Genomic DNA, 23556 nt, shown 5'->3' with positions numbered 1-23556 from the left:
TGATTGAAGTCCTGACTCCGATCTGACTGAAGAACAAATGAATGGAATTTGCTGAGCCTTGGCTTTGTTTAAGTGAAATATACACATTGTAAAATTTAACAATTTTCGATTACAACCAAATCATATCATACTTATTACAACTCCAGCCCCAATCATAATGATATTTCTCCAATTACCCCAATACTGCAACAAGCATCGAAGACAGAAAATTGTGTATCAGATGGTGATTGCTTTTCTGGATCCTCCATCTTGAAAGCTTCTTTGCAATATGAATTCCTTTACAAGGAAACTTCAACACAGGAGGTCATTTGTCCTAACAAGCATGCACAATCGTTGCCAACGATATTGACCATTGGTTGCCAACCTATGTTCGTTTTCCGTGCTCTATCTTTTCTAAGCTGAGAATCAAGCAAACAAGCAGCACATACCATGTTGAAAATCTTTGGTATGACTCGAACAGGATCAAGTTTAAACCACCGACCTCCTAGATTCAGCGCAGATGCTCTAACCATTCTGCCACCGAGTCTGGTATTCGTTATTTTAATAAATAATTTACTTAAACTCCTCACTTTGTTTCAATACAGTACATGGCATGTATATTACAAATTGAGTTTAAATGAAATCCTTTTTTTGGGTTTAGTTGAGGCAATTGTACAACCATCCAAAGAGGAAGGAAGAGATTTTCACAATTTCTCTGCTCATCCATGTTTGGGAAGTTGACACATCATCTATCCTTGTTCCTGAATTCTCTGTGATATAACAAGACACAAATCTCAATCTCCATTGTGTTCAATTTCAGTCTCTGCAATGTCTCTCTCAATGTTTTACCGCCATTCACCCCTAATTCACATTCCTCCTTGGCAGCTTCTTTACTGGGCAGCTCTTTTACAAGGTAAGGATCATGCAAGCAGATTTTTTCATTCTGTTTAATAAACGTGTGCATTTTCATCCATGTATTAAAAGTTACCCTTGGTATAGAATGATATGGATGAATTACATGTTTTTTTTTTCTGTGTATACTTCACAGATTATATATAGTGAGAATAATGATGGCAAGTAATTTGTGACTAATTTGGATAACAAGTAGTAAAGGAGGAGTGGGATTTAGTAAGTAATTATATTGTGAGTAATTTTGGATAAATAGTGGTAAACAACAGTAGATAAAGTACTTTTCTGCAATCAGATAACATAAAAGCAAGAATGATTGAGAAGTATCAGGGTAGTTGTAATGATTGTGATTGTATGAGGAGAAATCACTCGATATGGATGAGGTAAATGTAACAGTTATCCAAGTTACCAAACCATCATGGTCAAAGAGAGAAATATAAATCAGAATGGAAGAAGAACACAAAATGTCGCAAGAAGAACAGAAAAATGGATAAACAAGAAAGGCCAACATTTGTTGTAAATATATAAATACTTTTGCAGTCATCAGGCTGGCCCAGTTGCCCAGTCCAAGTCCCGCCAAACTGCGTAAAAGCGATCGCACCGACAAATTGATTTTCGTGCACTGAGCCAGTGTTTGTGCCTGTTTGACAAGCCACTGGACTCAGAACGAAACACCTGAGCCTATCAGGCAGCATGCTAATTGGTGCCGTACATTCCTTTACACTAATTACTAATCCAAGTGAAATCACCAAATGCTGGCACTGCCTCATACTGGGCATTTATTGCCTCCTTTTTAAGTTCCATCATTATATTTATCACTTCCGTAATTTTATTTGTCACCTCTTCCTGAACTTCTGTAATTTGCTTTGTCACCACTTCCATCGCGGTCCAAACATCGTCCACCCTCTCCCTTACCTAGTTCATCTCCCCTCGCTCCGCCTCAATCCTCATCATCTCCTGGCCCAACACCTCCACATCCACCTTCACCTGAGCATTTACCTCAATACCCATCATCCTGATTCCATCGTTCAATGCAGTTACATCCACTTTGGCCTCCCTCCTTACTTCTGCCAGCCCCGCCTTTATGCCAGCCATTATTCCAATGCCCATTGCTTCAATATCATTCTGCCCCGCCTTCATGTCACTGCTCAACGCCTTCATGTCATTGCTCACTGCATCCATCCGGATGTCAATTTTGTTGCCCACTGCCTTCATCTCACCCATTATCTGGCTCATCATTGATGCCAATCAGTCCATTTCCAATGGCACTGGTGAGTCAGATATGCTATTCTGGGGTGTGGGCTCAGAGGGTGCACCATATTCTCTGGGAAATGAATTTGGGGGTGGGGGCTCCCCGAGTATTACAATGTCTTTGCTGCACCCCTACCGAATATTTCCCCAATAAATCACCTTCCTCCATACTGCCCCCCTGTACCATTGGTTCTTCCTCCATTTCCTCACTTACACCCACCTGGATCAGCTCGTCTTGATTCGCCATAGTCCGCAGAAATAATTAAATAAAATTTTCACCCCAATCTGCTCTTTTACAATTTTGGGGGTGTGCTGATCGCTCCGCAGGTCCCTCCTGAACACCAAATTGTTTCGCAATTGGTGTTCAGGGTTGAAATCCCACTCCTGACACCAAATAGTTACAGGCCGGGGTTCGAGGTTCACCATGAGAAAAAGCACTCAAGTTTCTCCTGAACAGACAGTCCTGAGTCCACCAGCCGTGGATAACTCCACTGCTTGGTGGAATGCAAATCAACCACAAATGCTGATTGGTACCGCCATCCTGGCAGTGTTAATACCTCGCATGGTTACCTTACCTTTGGATGACGGTATCAAGTGGGGCTCGTGCCCTTGATGCGTACTTGTCTAAATCTTACCTGATCAGGTGCAGCCGAGTGGAGCTGTCACGTATGCACCAGCTGACAGGTCAAATCATGTAGGGAAAAACTTCTCCACGAACACGATGTGTGGACAATGCGAGACCAATGGAGGAAAAGACACTACAAACTGGGTACATTCACAATAATAGCAATTTATTTCTAGCAATTGCAAGGAAAGGCATGTGGAACAATAAGCAAAGGTTTTAATGCACAGCAAAATATGTACAGCAGGGGGAAAAAAGGATTGGAGATGTGCAGCAGGAGAAAAACTGTTATATACAAACACAAGAGAGAGTGCAGAGTTACCCCAATCCTAATCTTGTGCAATCTTAACTATGCTAACAAAACAGGCACCATAGGAATAATTCCTTGAGGGAGTGAGAAACTCCAGCAAGAGAGAGAAAGTTTGAGGTGGTTTTGACCTCTTTCTTACCCGGCGAGGTCAATGGACCAATGCGAACTCAGTCCCTGAGTAGTGGAAGGGGGGAGGAAAACCGAGGGTGTCTATGGTGCATAGTGGGAGGGATGCGCAGTGATGGGCAGATGATGTGCAAAGAGGAAGATGTAAAACATATGGATCAATAAGCCTGGGCAATTGTTGATTCACTTTTCGTGTGCCCTCATTGGACGAGACAGAAACCAAGAAAAACGTGTGAGAAGATTGGCTTAACAAAGAAGTGTAAGAGATCTGTAAGTGTACTGTCTATCCTGTTAAACTGCACTTCGTCTGGCATCTAGCTCGCCCACTTTGGAGGCGAGGTATGAAATGTGGCTTTCCCAGGAAAGGTTAATGGCAGATAGTGAGACCCAGAAGCTTGAAAGAAAGGACTTCTTCCAGAGGATTGTTCAGAAAGTGGATGGGGGGGTGGGGTTTCTAAACGGTCCTTTTGGAGAGACATAGTGAGTTGAGTTGTTCTTTCACGTTCACCATTACATGCCATGTGCAACAACGATTCCCAAGTTGAGTTGTTCCAACCCAATGTCCCTGTTCTGCCGGCTCAACTCATGCATGTTCACCTCGTCCACCAGGGCTGTTGAACGAGTTAGTCTTGTCGCGGTGTTCTCTCTCGCATGCTGGCCCGTCCAGAATGACTGAAGAGCTCAAAGGAATTCTTTCCTGATACACAATCTCAATGAGTTTTCATCAACCTGATTATAATTGGCTCCATGCCTTAATAATAGCTCTGGAAATTAACACCTCATTCACTCATGTTATATATTATTTGAGTTTGTGGTTTCGTGTCGCGCTATCTACGACTTTGTTCTGCGCTGGAGTAACGTGATATTCGGCTTACATGATCTCAAAGACCATATGAGGTGCATGGTACAAAAAAGTAAATAAAATGGTTCTGAAACAGTGAAATCGTATTCCGCTTACTGTATTAAAGTAAAATTACTCCTCATACTCTGCATCAGTTCCTTTCTCAAACACACCCACCCCAACATGTCGCGCAGAGCGCGGGTTATGCTCATCAGAGTTAAATCAAGCACGAGGACGATCAAAACACACGGCTCATCACGTATCACCCGTGTCTCCACACCTCCCTCTCGCGGGTTTATATTGAATCGCAGATTGATCTCATGCCTTCCAGCAACTGCGATTCTCATCCATCCAGGAAGTTTTGTCTGAGAAAGTTCCAGAATCTTCACGAATCTCACCAGGCAGTTTCCAAGAAAATACTGCCACCCACAGTCAAAATTAGCTCCTTACATCAAGCAGATAATATTTCAATTTACCGATGTGTGCGACAGCAAATTTATAACATGTAACTGTCAATTCTACTCGTTCATGTATCGGCATTTACTGATGCTTACTCACAAATACCACATCATCGAGCTTTGAACTGACACTATACATATGTCAAACCAACTCATCGTCAGCCCCTCATTAACATACAGTGTGTATGAGCTGTACTTCCACAACATCTCCCCCAACAAATAGACTGAAAGACTTCAAAAACCCACATCCTAATTAGTCACAAGCAGAACAATTCCTGGACAACATGTTGAATAAATGGCCATTTCTCAAGTATCCAACTGGAATCAAAATAAAGAACAATTACTGCACCGTCATCCCAGGAAGGAAGTCAGACATAACAACACACACACACACACACACACACACACACACACACACACACACACACACACACACACACACACACACACACACACACACACACCACAAGAACAACGAAACAGAACCCAACTTAAAAGCTAAAGTAAGTGACAATGTCAGGGTGGACTACCTGACGTTGGTATCTGATAGAAATGACGGCCATTATTCTGGCCCAGAGTCTCTTTGTTGCCTTAATTTAGATCAATTCTTTCAACTGATTGACTTTTCTGCCAGAGTGAGTTTTATACTCGACAGACTTCTCAGAGCTTTTTGTTCCATTATCAATTGGATTTTCAATGTCGGGCTCTCCAGAAACGTCTTCTGAATGCGGTAATGCATGAGATGACGAAAGTACGGTCGTATCAGGTGTGAGGTGGCACCTGCTCCTTTTAAGAACTTTGTTACCAATGCTTATACCATACGAGTGAGGCGTTTTAGATGGAGGTGGAGAATAGATAGCACCCAACTGTTCCCAGATCGATTGATGACCAGTTCTGACTAACTTTGTTTCCGACCTGGAGTTCAGGGAGACGTTCAGGAGAATGTTTCTGATTGTATTTGTAAGCGTCTTTTTCCTTGGCCTTGTCATCGTTGCTGTTCACGATATCAGGGTCGATTTTCTCTGCGTTTGTTCGAAGAATCTGTGACAAGGTTGGCATGATTGTCTTCCACCTCTGATCCAGCATCAACTGTGCAGGGCTGAAACCTGTCGGCTCAAAAGAAGTGTTACGCTATGACATCAGCCCGAGATACGGATCAGGTTGGATCAAGATCATTTTCGCAATGTGTTCCGTTTTCTTCGGCACATCAATTTGTCTGTGGATACTTTACGCTTGCATCACATGTTCAAAGCCATATTTTCCAGAAAACTCGGTAAATTCCTTGGATGCGAATTGACTTCAGTTATCTGAGAGAAGAATGTCAGGAATGCCCTAACGAGCAAAGGTTGACCTGATTTCATGAATGAGCATTTAACTTGTGAGAGAGGGCAAGTGTATGAGCTCGTTGAATCTCGAGTAATAATCCCCCATGACCAGATAATGTTTCTTGTCGAACTCGAGGATATCAGCTGCTATCCATTCCCATGGATGAGACGGAAGGGGAATCGGGAATAATGGCTTTCGCTTTTGAGCAGACCAGTACTTGATACAATGATCACATTTACTGACACAGTCCTCGATGTCCCCACTCATACCGGGCCACCAAACACAATCATTGGCTCAGCGTTGATGCTTCGTTCCTCCGTGATGTCCATCGTCATGAATGCTCTGAAAAATCTCCACCTTCATGTCAGTTAGTTGGTATGACGATTCCAGTGCCATACAATAACATTCCTTCATAGACAGATAAATGCCTACGATTTCCCAGCACGGATTGAGTATATCCAGACGGTCATCCATGTACTGAGGCAAACCATGGATAGTGTCGTTAACAACACGTTTCAAAACAGGATCCAGCCTGGACGCATCTCTGATGACATCTAACTTTCTCTTGGACGCTGGAAAACCTGCCTCAACTCCATGAACGAATGCGTCCACCTCTTCTGACAACTCGCGATCCGAGGCATGTTCTGGGAGTGGACTATGGGACAATGCATCGGCAACAACCATGGACTTGCCTGGCACGTGTTCTGCTGCCACATGAAACTGCATGAGATGCAATAGTACAGCGGATAAGCACAATAATTGTGCGTTTTATGAGAAAAGCATGAATTTTTTGACATAGTTAGTGAATACCATAAGGTTTATTTTCAGATGTGGAGGGAAGTCAGATTTGACCTCTGAGGACCATGAGAGGTCAAAATCCAAGATGGACGCCAGTCCACTGGGTCTCATGTTCAAACGCGTTTAATTTTGGAACTAAACAGTGTAAATAAAACATTTAAGGTGTCATTTCCAACTACGTTTGGAATGGCCATTCGTTTGGTGATACTTTTGAGATTGCCAGAAGCCAAGGGAATGCATTTCAATCGAGGTCAAGGTCAAGTTACGTTATATACTTTTAGACATTCTTTTGGTAAAGCAATGGATTGGACCAATGCAATATAACGAAACTTTGCTTCCATTTTGACACGATAGGGATAATAATACAAAAAAAAAAATAACAGAATCGTCCCATGCTGTTCCTTTATTTCATACTTTATTTATAGCAATGATGATGATGGTAATGGCAGTGATCAAAATCTAACAGCCTCCAGAACAGAAGCACAGTGCAGTGCACTTGAGCGCAGCTTTGGCACACTTGCATCATCCAGTGCATCCTTTCTCACAGCGACAGAGGATCAATTCATGGCACGATTTTGATGCTTCTGGGAGAGTGGTCCAAAGTGGCTGCCACCTAGTTGTTTCTTTTGTCCAGCCCCAGTCAGATGGCTCTGACATCTCTGGTCCAGGACCAATTCCTGGTTCCAACAGTTGGCCTGGGAGCAAGTTCGCTTGATGTGCTGAATGAGTGCTGCCTGGGTTGGACGAATGTTCTCTAGAGTTCTAGACTTCTGTGTGAAGAGCTGTTTCCTAGCATGATTCACTTCTGTGCTCTCACTGGTTCGGTCGGACATTAGCACTACAAATCGCTCCAGCAGTAACATTGATCCTTCACTGACCTCACTTGGCATGCATAGGAGTTCATTGAAAGCATCATTTACCTCTGGGAAAGACTTCCAAGTTTCCCAGGCAGTCTTCTTTCCTCTGCCAGCGAATGCAGATAGAGTTTCACACCCGGTGAAAGCGTGAAGGACTGGGAGAGTCAGACACTGTGTTGGATTCATTGTGGAAACCACTTCGTGAACAGCAATGTAATTAAAGCTTGACCTGACACCAAAGGTAACCCACAGCTCATTAGGAGCTGTCTTGCTGAATGAAGCTACAGCCAGTACTACCACATCAGTATCAACGGTACGTATGGTCACCTTCTTACACCCCTTTTGCACAGCATCTGCCACATGCAGAAGTCGACGAGTGTCGGCCTCCTCCTGCGAACATGGGGCAAGGCAGGCCAAGTATGACTCAGCCGGAGAGCAAAGGACTCCACTTCCATCTGTTGCATGCAGTTCCTTGTCCTCTGCTCGAGGAAGATGAACAACTACGCGTGACAGGAAAGCAAACAATTCGGTTTTGTTATCTTCGCATCGAAGGAAGTCCTTCCAGTTCTTTGGCATCACACGAGAAGGAGCCACAACCTTCATCACCCGTGATGGACCAAAGTTTGCTTCTGCCATTAAAATAATATAAAAAAAAAAATCCAAAGGTATTTCCTTTCTTCTCCATTACATATTTTGTGGGTCATCCATGTTTTTTCTGCACAGTCTGGTTCCAAAATTAAGGATGTTTGAACATTACACCCGGGTGACTTGCGGCTATCTTGGATTTGACCTCTCACTGTCCCCTCAGAGGTGAAATCTGACTTCCCTCCACATCCGAAAATAAACATGATGGTATGCTCTAACTACGCGAGAAATTTCATGCTTTTCTCATAAAATGCACAATTTGTTAAAATATGAGAGCTTATCCACTGTACTATATTACAACACGTGATATAATGACGAACGCAGTGAGCTTCATACTTAACACGTGTACGTGACAGAATAGGAAACAACAACAACAACAACAACAACAACAACACAATTCCCCTGGCTATTTGGAATCCGTGTCGTTGGCTATGACCCTTTTGCTTCCGTTTTTTTTCCTTCTGGTTGTTTTTGTTTCTGGTTTTTGTCATGGGGAATGATGCATGCCGGGAGATCATGACCGGAAGTGTTTATTTCTTTATTCAATTATTTTTTTACCCCAAGTTAATTTTATACTTCCGAAAGTGATTTTTTTCATGACAGGAAGTGTTTATTTAGTATTTAACATAATATTTAACATTACCGGGAGTGATTTTGAAACTCTTTCCGGAACTTATATTTTCTTTTATTCTTGATCAGAAGTGATTGTTTATTTATTTATTTATTCAATCATTTTTTTCCCAAAGTTAATTTTAATAAAGATATCTCCCACATCATCAAAAAATAATTTTTAATCGTGATTAACATTATTTGATCGCTGATCCCGAATCCAGGCAGAAGGAACCAGAAATTGCGTCAAAATCATTAGCTGTGCGGCGCTGACACGTACCACGGTAAAGTTGGCAAGTATACAGTTGTGAACACGTTATAAGTAAAGTCAGAAGCAAATGTAAAAAGAATTCTACGTTCGCTTCTTGGCTTTGCCTATTCCATATTACTACATAAGATAATGACTGAACAATGCAAACGACAACGCAATCAGTTTGTTTTGAAATCAGTTCAGTTCCCATGACAACAATGACTACAGCGTCACAAAGCCCATCGGCGGGATGCATTGTTCCGTTTGTTTTGTTCATTCCGGCACTTTTGTTGCAGCGAAGTGCTGGGTTTTCGTTGTGTTCCTGAGTTATTTTAAAGGAAACTCGTGGAATACTTGTGTTGAGTTTCAAAACATGTTTCCGGTGCACCAGGTGCGTCGCGGAGTCTGGGCCGTGAACAGATCTTACCAGGTGAGTGGGAAACGGAGAGAAAGAGGGTCGATGATGGACGGAGGGTAAAGGGTTAAAGATCCGATTGATGAGTTCAGAGAGGAAGTTACAGGAAAGGAAACAGATTGTGATATGAAATAAACAATTACAGTTTAATGACGGTTAAGTAAACAAATGTCCTCTTATTTGTTGCTCCAAACAAACCAAACTTGGTGTGAAAGGTTCGATCCGTTTGTTGGGCCTGTGATCACAACGTCAGGTTTAAACTTCAGTTCCCAAGGATCGAATTCACGAATAATTGTGAAGGAAATCGATTCCTCGGGTGTGTTCCGTTAGCAAGCAGCTTGATAACCGCTTACGGGGCGGCTTGCTTCGTTTGAGAGTCGGCTTTTTGAGAGGACGAGTTGTGTTCGAAAAGTGAAAGAAAGATAAATTAATGGGCGGTCAGAAGGAGGAACGACGGCCAAGCTAACATATGGACCTTCCACAATGTATTTTTGGGAAGGGTTTTGCATGTTTGTAGATTGTGAAGAATTCGGACGAAAAGTGGAAATAACAATGAACTGGACGCTTCAACATCGCCATGTGTGATCGTATAATCGTAGGAATTGTCACAACCACTGATCTCAATCAAACTGGATCACTGATTTTCTGAAGAAAAAGAAACACTGCTCACCGGCCGCCATCTTGGTACTCCCCACCACACACACAAGCAGGGACACGTGATGCCGACGTGCACACCGGCCGCCATCTTGGTACTCCCCACCACACCCACAAGGAGGGTCACGTGATACCGACGTGCTTTGCAATTGGAATTAATAACAAACAATTTTTGTGTGTGGGAAGTGAAATTTCACAGGTAATCGGATGTCCAACTCCTATCTTAATTGGAACCACAGGTGAGGTGTCGGCCGTGTAGTTTTACTTTGATGGATCACTGGAGCTGAATTTGAGTTCTCATATCTGAAGTTAATCTTTCTGTCGTTCATTCGTTCATTGGGTATTTCGTTGGTAAACGGCAATTGTGAAAAAGGAAATGGAAATTTATTTTGATAATAAAACAGTTTTTACATCAAGTCAGGGGCTTAATTATTTATTTACATGCTTCAAAATTCACATGGACAATATTAAATAAGGTGTGTGTACTTGTATGTGTGTACGTGTGTACATGTATGTGTGTACGTGTGTACATGTATGTGTGTACGTGTATGTGTGTACATGTATGTGTGTACGTGTATGTGTGTACATGTATGTGTGTACGTGTATGTGTGTACGTGTATGTGTGTACGTGTATGTGTGTACGTGTATGTGTGTACGTGTATGTGTGTACGTGTGTACATGTATGTGTGTACGTGTATGTGTGTACATGTACGTGTGTACATGTACGTGTATGTGTGTACATGTACGTGTGTACATGTATGTGTGTACATGTACGTGTGTACATGTATGTGTGTACGTGTATGTGTGTACATGTATGTGTGTACGTGTATTTGTGTACGTGTATGTGTGTACATGTATGTGTGTACGTGTATACATGTATGTGTGTACGTGTGTACATGTACATGTGTACGTGTGTATGTATGTGTGTACATGTATGTATGTGTGTACGTGTGTACATGTATGTGTATGTGTGTACGTGTGTTTGTATGTGTGTACATGTATGTGTGTACATGTGTACGTGTGTTTGTAGGTGTGTACATGTATGTGTGTACATGTGTACGTGTGTTTGTATGTGTGTACATGTGTACGTGTGTTTGTATGTATGTACATGTATGTGTGTACGTGTGTGTATGTACATGTGTGTATGTGTGTACATGTACATATGTGTGTACATGTGTACGTATTTTGTATGTGTGTACATGTACGTGTATATGTACATGTGTACTTGTATGTGTGTATGTGTGTACATGTATGTATGTATGTATGTGTGAACAATTTATATCTGTACATGTGTACATGTATGTGTGTACATGTGTTTGTCTGTGTGTGCATGTATGTATGTGTTGAACACACAAACAGTGTTTTGATTGATCTGAACCGATCATGACCTCGGACCATTTGGAGGTAACATCTGAGCATGAAGGGAACACCTGGAGGGGAACGTCCGGCCTGTTTCAGCTCTTTTCAGTTCAAGCTTCATTTTCAGTTCGTTTCTGACCATCAGAAGAATACAAACACAAGTGGTTGTGCAGCATTGGACGTGTTTGTGGTTCCACAACAAACCGAAAAATTTAATAAAGGACCATCGACTTACTATGTATGCAAATATGAAGGAAACATTTACGCCCCGCCCCCTTTGAACGCCCCGCCCACACTTTTGTGACGCTCGAACTGACATCTCTCATCCGAACTTCGTTTCCTTTTTCTGGCAACTTCAACAAAATTCAACAAATAGCGTAATACTTGTACATGGACATTACAACACGTGATATAATACTACATCAGATAATGACGGAACGATGCAAACGACAATGCAATCAGTTTGTTTTGAAATTAGTTCAGTTCCCATGACAATAATGACTGCAGCGTCACAAAGCCCATCTGCGGGATGCATTGTTCCGTTTGTTTTGTGAGAACATTCAGTTCATTCCGTCACTTTTGTTGCAGCGAAGTGCTGGATTTTCGTTGTGCTCCTGAGTTATTTTAAAGGAAACTCGTGGAATACTTGTGTTGTTTCAAAACATGTTTCCGGTGCACCAGGTGTGTCGCGGAGTGTGGGCCGTGAACGGATCTTACCAGGTGAGTGGGAAACGTAGAGAAAGAGCGTCGATGATGGACGGAGGGTAAAGGGTTAAAAATCTGATTGATGAGTTCAGAGAGGAAGTTACAGGAAAGGAAAGGACGGCGTTCAGAGAGGACGGCGCCCAGGTTCTTCCTGACGACGGTGACCTGGTTCTTTCTGTCGAAAGTGACCAGGTTCTTTCTGACTACGCAGCCAGGATTTTTCCTCTTCCAGCAGCCAGATTCTTTCCGACTATGTCGGCCAACTTCTTTCAGACCACGGCGGACACACTTCCATCACAACCACTTTGTAAGATGCTAAGCAAATGGAGAAAAGCAATCAAAGGAGGTGTGTGGTGAGCAGAAAGAAAGCTGCTTGTTGATGGAACATGTCCACTTGTGTTCGCAATATGGCCACCATGGTCAGATTTGAAACGATTCCTGGTTATTTCTTCAATTCTGCTTTCAGAGAGGACAATATTGAAACATGCAGTTCAGACTTTTATTCTGACTTCCACTTTTCAACCTAATTCTTTAAAATCTACAAACATCCAAATTCGATCTCCACCACCTCCCTCTCCAAAATGCACAGTGGAAGGTCCACAGATAATCTTGGTGGTCGAGCTCCCCCTTCTGACTCCCCATTTATTTATCTTTCTTTCCCGATTCAAGATGCTCTGTAGCTGTTGCTAACACAATCAATTTGTTTGGGGAAGTTGTCACAAGAACATCGAGTAAAACTGAAAATGACGGCCAGGCCAGCATGTGCTCGAGTTCCACGATAGTAATGTTTCCTTGGAGACCGCCGTGTTGTTAAGCCCAGCACTCCCTTCCATTGGAGTGTTTCCTTGAGCACTGTGAAACGACCAAGCCACTTACCAACGGAACACACCCATGGTGTCATCCTACTATTAATTTGCAATAAGTCACTGACTTTGACACCAATACAAATTATTATAAGGGAACCGAGCTCTCAAGGAGCTTCATATATTGAAGAAACATTTTAAAGCGGAGCAAATTGCCGCCATTGGAGCATTTAAATTGATTCATTTGTGGCAATTAATGCGAATTGATGTTCCCAGGTTGTGTGCTCAATGACAGAAGATTCCATTTGCATTTTTTCCGACTTCATTACGACCCCGTTTTGAATCCCGTCTGAGCATGGGAAACTTGCTCGTTCAAATAACATGATTTCATTAAACTTGTCAATTCCTTGTCCACAGATCTTTGGTGAACGTTCCTTTCTTGGGACGTTGGACATGGGACAACTGATGTCGCTCTGGGGACGCTTTGAGCACGCAATCGGAGTGATCTCTCTTTTCGTCCTTCTCGTGGACTTGCTCATCCACATCTACCCGTGGGGACACAAACACTTCGGGTAAACAACACATTCTGATATTTTTCTTCTTTGGTGACCTTCATTTACTTCTTGCTGTTCCTCTTCCCAAGGATTCATTTTTATTCTGGAACATAATTCAGAACAGCAACCGATGATCCCAATGAACCTCTTTTCTGCTGCAAATATGTTATTATTTGAGATATATATATATATATTTATATATATATATATATATATATATATATATATATATATATATATATATATATATATATATATATATATACCTATATATGTGTGTTTGTGTGTATGTTGAGGGTTTGCAAATGTGGGAAAGGTTTGAAACAGTGTCGCACTTACCTTCAGTAAGTCTTCTTGGGTTGCTTTACACAGCTTATTCAGTTGGAGGAGTGTGGGAGGGATCAATCATTTACACAATCCGAGCCACCTGGGTTTAATCGATGAGATGAGAGATGATTGGCTATTCCATCATCAACAAAGATGATGATGATGAGATGAGACAGGAGAGAGATGTGGGCGGGTCTTTATGTCCATATGTTTATATATTTATATATACCATTGCAGCCATGCTCTGTGCAGAGCGTTGGTGCTGCCTCAGCAGTCTCCTTGGCTATTGGGCACAATCCTGGACGGGTCGACACTCCGCCACAGGATACCAGTAAGCTGGAATTTATTTTGCCAACCTCGGAAGAATAACAGGCAGTCAACCCCACCTGGTATTTATTCAACAGCTTAGTGGGATTTGAACTCAGGACCCTCAGATCCCAAGCCCACCAACCAAACCATGAAGCCAACACCAGGCTTTTATGTATGTATGTATGTATGTATGTATGTATGTATGTATGTATATATATATATATATATATATATATATATATATATATATATATATATATATATATATATATATATATATATATATATATATATATATATATATATATATATATATATATATATATATATATACATATTTATATACATACATATATACAAAAATCATATCATCTTCTTCTTCTTCTTCTTCTTTCGGCTGCTCCCGTTCGGGTTCGCCACAGCGGATCATCCGTATGATCCGCATAGTGATTTGGCACATGTTTTACGCAGGATGCCCTTCCTGACGCAACCCTGGTCGCCTCTTACGACACAGGGATATGTAACACCTATTTTAACCGGGGTATACACCGGCCCAGTACACTGGTACTCACTTCGCCGACCTCGGAAGGATGACAGGCTGAGTCAACCCCCTGGTGTATTAATTCAGTGGCCCAACGGGGCTTGAACTCAGGACCTTTTGGATCCCAAGCCGCTACCCTAACCACTGCGCCAACACCAGGCTTCCAAAAATCATATCATATCATTCGTAATTTTTTTTTTCTCCAATGCCTTTAGAAAGTGCACACCGCCTTTCAAATTTTTCATCTTTTCTTGCTTTATAGCCTGGAATTAAATTATATTAAATCAGAAATTTTGGTTCGATTTTCACTTGGAAGTTGTTGGTTACGGTGTGTCAATAAAGGAAGAAAAAGTCTGGTTTAATGCAATTCAATTCCAGGCGATAAGGCAAGAAAAAGTGAAAAAAATTGAAATCGTGTAAAGACTTTCGATAGGCACTGTAAAAAAAAATAAAATAAAATAAATATATATATATATATATATATATATATATATATATATACATATTTCCATATATATATACATATATATATATATATACACGTATATGCGTGCGCATGCAGAGACACACACACACACACACACACACACACACACACACACACACACACACACACACACACACACACACACACACACACACACACACACACACACACACAGTGCAAAAGTCATTTTCACAGTAGTGTATATATTTATATATATAATTATGGCTGCCCATGCTATTCTTGCTTCATTTTACCAACACAGTGAAATGTTCTCTGAAACGAAGTTTTGCTCATTATTGTGTGTGTTGCTAGAAAAGACAACAAAGATGATGAAGATGAAGGCATTTGCGAAGATCATGACGATGATTGTGATTGTGCAGATGACGAAGATGTTTGTGATTGTGACTGTTATTGTGAAGATGATGACAATGATTGTGAATGTGAAGATGATGACAACGAGTGTGAATGTGAGGATGATGACAATGAGTGTGAATGCGAGGATGATGACAATGAGTGTGAATGTGAGGATGATGACAATTCAGAATGTGAAGATGGTTCCTGGACGGAAACATTGAGTGTTTCGTCTTGGTGGCCGTGGTGTCCTGCTTTTTGAATCATTATTTTTTTTAATTTTTTTTTAATTTCCCAATTTTCAGATATTTATTTTTTCCCAATATTTTTCTATTACATTCATTTGTTTTAATTATTTAATATCCCTTTTTTTATGGTTCCCAGAGGAAGCATGAAGTGTTTTGTCCTGTGATTGTGAGGATGTTGAATGTGACTGTGACTTTTGACAATGACAATGTCGAGGCTGGAATCATCGGGAATGAGCTGAGAGTTGATCTCCACAATAAGGTGCAAGTCGTCCCAGCAGGTGAGCTTTCAAGTTAGTTTGTACATTGATTGATGTTTTCATTTTGCCAAGTTTCCTCTTTATTTTCCTCTTCCCATTTAACATAATTGTGATTAATTTTGGAATAACTTTTCTTTTACGTTCAGAGAATAATCATATCATGGTTGGAGTTGCTGTGTTAGCAATGCCGGTGTCACCGCATTACCAAATTCTCCAATTTTTTCAGAAAATTCTGCTTCATCTCAGTGTTTTGTTTCTGTGTCGTGATTGTGTTATTTATTTGCTTTTCGACTTTTGTTGAATCCTCGATGATTCCTGAAAGTATTTTTCAATTCCAATACCCCTGTTTCTGTAAATTTTGCACAAAATTTGATCAGGAAGACAATCACAGTGTAATTTTAGGAAAGTCACCTATCTCTGGTGAGCGGTTATAGGAGGAGTGCTCAAACTTCATTTTAAATGAACATGAATAGCCTTGTGGAATGGACGCTCTTCTCCTGATGAAGGACGGTCGTAGTGAGGCTGTGTTTCGTGATATAGAGGAGCTGAATAGTCTTTGAGGTTTGAGGGATCTTAAAGTGTCTTCGCTGTCTGAAGGGTCTTTTTTGTACACATAGTCGAGGCTCGTGGAAGAGCTGCCACACTGCTCTTCACAGACTAACAGCGGCATTAGGATATAACAGACTAAAACAGGAAGCAAAACATGCATGGCATGGACAAGATGGACACAAGGAAACTCCCAGGAGGGAAGACTGAAAAATTTAAAAGAGGAGGGATTTGGGCGGGGTTAACAAGGGCAGAAAAGATCATGTTGTTCAAATGGTGACGATCTGAGATGGTGGCGAACAGCTGTCTTGAAAACCTGGAAGGAAGAATGCGATTGAACAGGAGATAGAAGTTGATTCTTTAGGCAAGAAAAAAGAGGAACTAATGATTGGTTGTGTGCAGTGACCTGGATTTTGGTAGTTTCACAAGAAGGGGGTTGATGGTGGACCTTGTGAGCCCTGCAGAAACCTGGGGGTGACAAAGCACAGAAAGATCAGAACGTGCAATCCTGGAAATGAGGTGGTCAAAGACAGAGAAACCATTGACCTGTCTGCGGCAGTGAAGTGACAGCCATAGGTTCGTCGTCGACACAGATTCAGTGAGGGAAATTCCAATGATCTTGAAGGCCTTGGTTTGTACAGCATCAAGCAGGGAGAGATGTGAGACGGGAACCAGCCCAGAGGATAGAGAAAAGTCCTCCACCAAGCTGCTCATGAAGCCCTTGGAGGTGGATTTGAGTTCAGGTGTGCCAAGGAAGGACTTTGTATGATGGAGTGTGGTCATTCGGAGAATGGCTTCGGAGGCCAACTTTGAAATGTGGTTTGCCCTAAAAATATAATTGCTGATAGTGAAGCCCAGGAGCTTGATTGAATGAACTTCCTGAAGAGGATTGGTAAGAAAGTAGATTTGCGGGAGGAGGTGGGACAAGAGGTGTGGTTTGTCAGACTATAAGTTTGAAGAGAAATGAAATAAGAGCGTGAGATTTGTCAGATTGAAAGACATTCCAAGTCTTTGGCCAGCTTGTGTATTTTTTCCAAGGCCTGAAGAGAGGGCAGATGCTGCAGCCTGCCTTCCTGAAGGATAATTGATGTCACGGCAGAGGGTGGAGTCATCAGCAAATAGATAAAGAGGATTTTCCAGAGTCAGCGAGATCATTGTTGAAGATCAGGAATAGAACTCGGCCCACTGCTTGGGCATTCCAGTCTTGACAGGGTGATGAGATGTAAAGATTCCATTGAATGCCACACAAAGGTTACGAGAGAGGAGGAAGTCATTCAGTCATGTATGGAGTTGGCCTTTACAGGAAGAGAGTTTGGAGAGTAAGGCAGAATGCCAGACTGCATCAAAAGCGTGAGATATGTCCAGAGTGACTGCCCTGATCTCATGTATGATTATCAGGGCCTCCATTCATTGTTAGGTGACTCAAAGCAGAATGTCCGATGTGGAGTCCAACCCTACAACATTTTTTCCCTATTACGGATGACCTTGTATGTTTTTTCTTATCATTGAGTGAACTTATGAGGGAATCTTGAGAAATTACGAATTGAACATTGTCCCATCGAGATTTACTTTTATCGTTTTTCTTAACGAACGGGAATTAGCACCTTGTTAAAAATGGGAAGAAAGGGGGAGGGAGGGCAGATATTTACGGTGGGGGGGGGGGCAGAAGGGGGGCAGAAAATTGGAAGTAGAGTGAGGGGTGGTTGAGGACTTGTCGTCGGTGTGGTGAGGTGGGGGTGCTTTTTAGGATTTGTGGTTGGGGGGAACTTTGAGAACTTGGGGGGGGGGTGGTAGATGACCTGATGGTGGTTGAGGACTTGAGGTTGGGAGGGAATGAACTCAACTGCGGCTCAAGTCTACTATTTAGAGCCAGTATGGCTGCAGGAGGTCACCTCAATGACTTTTAACGGGGTGGAAATATTGGTGGTGATTGGCAGTCCCTTCAGTGGCAAAGGCTGGGGAAATTGCGAACATGTCACAAGGAAATGTTTCAAAAGTTATGTCAGTCTGGGACAAAGGAAAGACATCATCATCAAAGGGCAACATTGGATGGAAGCGTACACTCGACAAGTGTGATGCACGGGCATAATTCTGGACTGCGAGGTGAAACCGGAGCAATGATGGACAGTGTAAAAGTTCAATGGAGTTTTGTGAGAATCCTGTATCATCCAAAACAGTCTGAAGGAAATTTCACAGGATTAAAAATCAAAGCCGGGATGCTCTGCACAAACTGATCATAAGACCTGGCAATGCCCATTTGTGGGGCCAGTGATCCAAGGAGTTGCACAGGCAATGGGCTGCCGAGTCGTGGAGGAACGTGATATGATCTGATGAGTCATCCTTCACCTTGTTCTCGACGATTGGACGTGTGCACATGTGGCGACAACCCAGGGATTTATACAGCTCTGAGTGCCTATTTCAAAACTGAAAGTTTATGGCGGTTTCATGATGGTGTGGTGTATGCTTTTCTGGCATCACTTGGGTCCACTCATTCCATCAGAAGGCAGGGTTGATACAGCGTGCTGCATTACCATCTTTAATGATCATCTGCATCCCATAATGCAGAATTTCTTCCCTGCTGGGAGGGGTGTCTTGTTGGCCCCTGATGAAGCGGTTTCTGCCTTCATCAAACCGACGTGAATTGGAGGACTTCCTTGGGGAATAATGGTGCTACATTCCAGTTCTGCAATTCTTCATCCTTTTTGACTCCATACCATGTCATATCCATGCCTTCCTGGATGCAAGTGGTGGCTCAACAACAGAAAAGTAACATTCTTTTGATGTTTCCAATTTTTTTATCACTCTGAACATCCAATGAGAAACTGCTTCCTAATACTCAAATACATTTGTCAAGCATCACCTTCCTTTCTTCCATCGGTGTATCTTCCCTTAATGCAACTGGGATTTAGACAGCTCTTTATCCTTTCTGCCCCAAGAAGACTTTCCCTATTTCTGATCCCATGAGACATCGTTGAGTTTGTATTAAAACATTCTTTGTTTCTTCCTCAGCCTTTGCTGAGTCTCTTTCATCACACATTCAAGATGAGGTTGAGTTTGAGTGAGGAACACACACACACACTGTGAATTTGATGTTAAACGTGAGGAGCAAGAATTCATGACAGGTGACCAATTGAGTGAGTTAGAAAATCTTTAGAGGTTTTCATATTGTTAAGATTCCTGATTATTTTGTCTTTTTATTGAAAGTTGTGATTTTTGGTTCACCTTTTTGATGGGAAGATCATCTTCTCGAAGGGTCACGGTTTAACGATCGCAAAGTCGTACATCATCTCACAGCATTGCTAAATTCAACAAAATTTTACTTCCACTTTCTTTTCCATCCACAGTCCAATTGAATTTCGGATTTTCTTCGTTATTATTGAATCGTCACTGCAATTACTGAAGGTAATTTTCAGTTTTTATATTCTTGATTCTGTTGAGTTCGAACAAGTGCTGATCAAACAGCCAATCACAGCATAATTTGAATTTCAACACCAATCACTCAGCAGGTTATCAGACAGCTGCTCTCTCAATGACATATTTAAACTTCTTCTTCCTTCCTTTCATCAAACTGTAATGCCAGGAAAAAATATTTTGCTGACTGGAGATGAAGCACCTTCTCTCCCACCTTGCCACCCTGAAACCGCAATGTCCAATCAGCAGAAAACAATCTGCCCACAGAGCAGGTAAGAGAGTTTTTTGAGGATTTTATATTTACCTGTTTGCTACGAGGGAGAGAGAGGGCGATGAACACATTTTGTTGATTTATCCTCCAACATAAAAACAACACACACACATGTAGAAATGGCAACGTAATTGTTGAAGCACTGTTGCAGATTTCATTCCAAAGGCCTTTTTGGCACGAGGGATGTGCAGAACACCTTATTGCAAGTTTCCACGTGACGTAATTGTATCATGCAATGATCATCCAGCACATGCATCTCATGCACGCTCAGGTTTTGGAAGTGACAACACATTCTGAGCAAATTTGAAAGTATTTCCAAGACACCAGCAAATGGATCATCCAAAAACACACTGATCACATTCTTTAACAATTCATTCCATTCAGAAAATGAGAAGAATCAAATCAATGAACACATTCAAAGCAGGGTATTCCATTTGCTATTTTACATGGCTCTTTAACGTGAGGAGAGGAAAGGTTTCCAAAGAAAGATCAGAAGATGTTATCAAGCCTCAAAATGAAGAAGTAATGTGCCAATAAGTTGACGTCCCTGGATAATGACTCCTGCTCAGGACCGATGCATTCGCTGACCCATCAATACAATTGGTGCCAAACTACCCAGTGTGCATGACACACTGTAAACACACTCCCTGTATCTCAATGCAGTGATTGCTGCCAGATGTGGACTCACCCGGTTTTGAAATTGTTACCTCCACGTTTGATCCTCAGGGAAAGCATTCGACACAACGTGGCATGACATGATTACGTCACAATGAAATGGACATGTAATTATTCAGCACGTTTCTCTGTCACAGGTTTGACCCTCATCTGTGTCCCATTACGTCACATAAATAAATCGTATCAACAACAATCACGTATTCGCTTTTTGTTTCATGACGGAGAAGATATTATTGCTTTGTCAAGCAAGATTTCACTTTACCGAGTTGTGCAACCACAAGCCTCTGTAGATCTCACTGTAATTCCATATTTTCTCTTTCTTACCCTCTGTCTCATCTCCTTAGACACATGTTCGATCAAGGAGATGAGGCTGAATGAGGGGTGTGCGTAAGTTGAACTGGAGAGTAAAGATCGGTTTGAGGAGCGAGACGTTCTGTCATGTGAGGTGAGTTTTCCACTTGGTTCATCATCTCGCAGATGAGAGGAATCTTTGAATGATAAAACTTCACTGTCCATCTGCTTTCTGTCATTGTGTGATTCCGGAATGTTTACATCACACATTTGGTTCTTGATGCGTTGGGAATTAGAATTCTTATTTTTGGGATGATTAGTGGATGTTTTTATTTTATCCTTCCTTTATTCTTAGATTTTCACCTTTTCAATGTTCTCTTCCTTTCCTGCAAATTTTTACTTCATGTCCTCACTCTTTTTCTTTCACGGCCACAATTATTCCCACAATTATTCTGGGGTTGGCCGGGGGTAATCTTTGACCCAAGTCTATCACAATTGTGCTCCCAGATATCTCGAACCAACCAATGGAAAAAAAAAACTATCTCTTGTCTGGCATCACTCCATCCAAAAGGAGGGGAGCAGAATTACCAGCAGATAGGAAAGTATTCAGCAGAGTACATATGCAAGACATCCATAACATAATCAGTTGTCATTGTGGTGCAGGTGAGGGGTCCAAAAAGAGTTTCCTCACCACCACACAAGCACTCAATTTGGACCCTGCTCCCACTCGGATTCAAATGTGGCACGAAAGCCTGACGGGTGATTACGACACCTCCAGATTGATGCTGCAGCCCAAATAATGCATGCCAGCAGGGTCAAGTGAGCCCTGGCAAGAATGTCGATGTTTAAACTGCCTGCACGCTGTAGTGGGATGCTGTAAGGTATCCCAAATAAATGGGGATACAGCAATGACCCAAAACTTGTTTCTGCCAAGACGATTCCCAGATGATGACACAACAGTTATGCTGCTTGTTACCCAAACAAAAGTGTACCTTGAGTGACCTGGGAGGTTTCATTGAAAGTGCCAAGGCATGTGTTCAAGTATGGCAGCATGTGGTGTGAGGATGTGTCAAGAAGTAGAACCATCACCATTAACAATTAAACATTTCAATGCTGTTACAAGTTATCAAATTCTGCAATTCTAGATCCTTTTTGACTCCACACCATGTCGTATCCATGCCTTCCTGGATGCAAGTGGTGGCTCAACAACCGATAAGTAACATTCTTTTGATGTTTCCAATTTTTTGTTCAGTCTCTGCACATCCAATAAGAAACTGCTTCATAAAACTCAAATACATTTGTCAAGCACAACCTTCCTTTCTTCCATCGGTGTATTTTCCCTTTATACAACTGGGATTTAGACAGCTCTTTATCCTTTCTGCCCCAAGAAGACTTTCCCTATTTCTAATCCCATGAGACATCATTGAGTTTGTACTAAAACATTCTTTGTTTCTTCCTCAGCCTTTGTTGACACTCCTTCATCACGCATTCAAGATGAGGTGGAGTTTGAGTGAGGAACACACACAGACACAGTGTGAATTTAATGTTAAATTTGAGGAGCAAGAATTCATGACAGATGACCAATTGAGTGAGTTAGAAAATCTTCAGAGGTTTTCATATTGTTAAGATTCCTGATTATTTTGTCTTTTTATTGAAAGTTGTGATTTTTGGTTCACCTTTTTGATGGGAAGGTAATCTCATCGAGGGGTTTCGGTTTAACGATCGCAAAGCCGTACATCATCTCACAGCATTGCTAAATTCAACATAATTTGACTTCCACTTTCTTTTACATCCACACTCCAATTGAATTACGTATTTTCTACGTTATTATTGAATTCTCACTGCAATATCTGAAAATGATTTTCAGTTTTTATATTCTTGACTCTGTTGAGTTCGTACACGTGCTGATCAAACAGCCAATCACAGCATAATTTGAGAAAAACTCACCAATCACTCAGCAGGTTATCAGACAGCTGCTCTCTCATTGACATCTTTAAACTTCTTCTTCCTTCCTTTCATCAAACAGCAATTCCAGGAAAAATTATTTTGCTGACTGGAGATGAAGCACCTTCTCTCCTAGCTTGCCACCCAGAAACTGCAATGTCCAATCTGCAGAAAACAATCTGCCCACAGAGCAGGTAAACGAGTTTTTTTAGGATTTTATATTTACCTGTTTGCTACGAGGGAGAGAGAGTGGCGATGATTACATTTTGTTGATTTCTCCTCCACCATAAAAAAAAAAACACACACACATGAAGAAATGACAACGTAATTGTTAAAGCACTGTTTCAGCTTTCATTCCAAGGGTCTTTTTGGCACGAGGGATGTACAGAACACCTTATTGCAAGTTTCCACGTGACGTAATTGTATC

The 23556-nt window shown here is 41.6% G+C and overlaps 1 protein-coding gene and 1 long non-coding RNA gene across 8 annotated transcripts in view; one reads left to right on the top strand and one right to left on the bottom strand.

Annotated features, from left to right (window-relative positions):
- The first annotated feature begins 762 nt into the window (after nucleotides 1–762).
- The window catches only part of LOC147033855 (uncharacterized), a 23627-nt gene continuing 833 nt past the window's right edge, over nucleotides 763–23556 (top strand). Inside the window, exons 1-8 of one of the 5 annotated variants that reach the window (XM_085871932.1) lie at nucleotides 763–892; nucleotides 13335–13489; nucleotides 15448–16012; nucleotides 19882–19939; nucleotides 20118–20220; nucleotides 21239–21339; nucleotides 22647–22695; nucleotides 23212–23325. In XM_085871932.1, coding sequence (XP_085728058.1) covers nucleotides 13371–13489; nucleotides 15448–15748 — 420 coding nt within the window. In that variant the 5' untranslated portion in view covers nucleotides 763–892; nucleotides 13335–13370 and the 3' untranslated portion in view covers nucleotides 15749–16012; nucleotides 19882–19939; nucleotides 20118–20220; ... (1 more) ...; nucleotides 22647–22695; nucleotides 23212–23325. The other 4 variants (XM_085871929.1, XM_085871928.1, XM_085871931.1 and 1 more) reach the window with 4 other exon arrangements.
- Nucleotides 16245–23556, bottom strand: part of LOC147033854 (uncharacterized) — a 20912-nt gene continuing 13600 nt past the window's right edge. For all 3 annotated transcript variants that reach the window (XR_015055685.1, XR_015055681.1, XR_015055683.1), the window contains 2 exons: nucleotides 23133–23308; nucleotides 16245–17005 (listed from right to left, as the gene is read on the bottom strand). This is a non-coding gene — a long non-coding RNA (uncharacterized LOC147033854). The remainder of the gene's footprint in view (nucleotides 17006–23132; nucleotides 23309–23556) is intronic.

This window comes from Eptatretus burgeri, chromosome 1 (genome assembly GCF_056783735.1).
Source record: "Eptatretus burgeri isolate ZD-2024b chromosome 1, Ebu_testis_v1, whole genome shotgun sequence".
NCBI lineage: Eukaryota > Metazoa > Chordata > Myxini > Myxiniformes > Myxinidae > Eptatretus > Eptatretus burgeri.
This window is presented reverse-complemented; position numbering and strand designations above follow the sequence as displayed.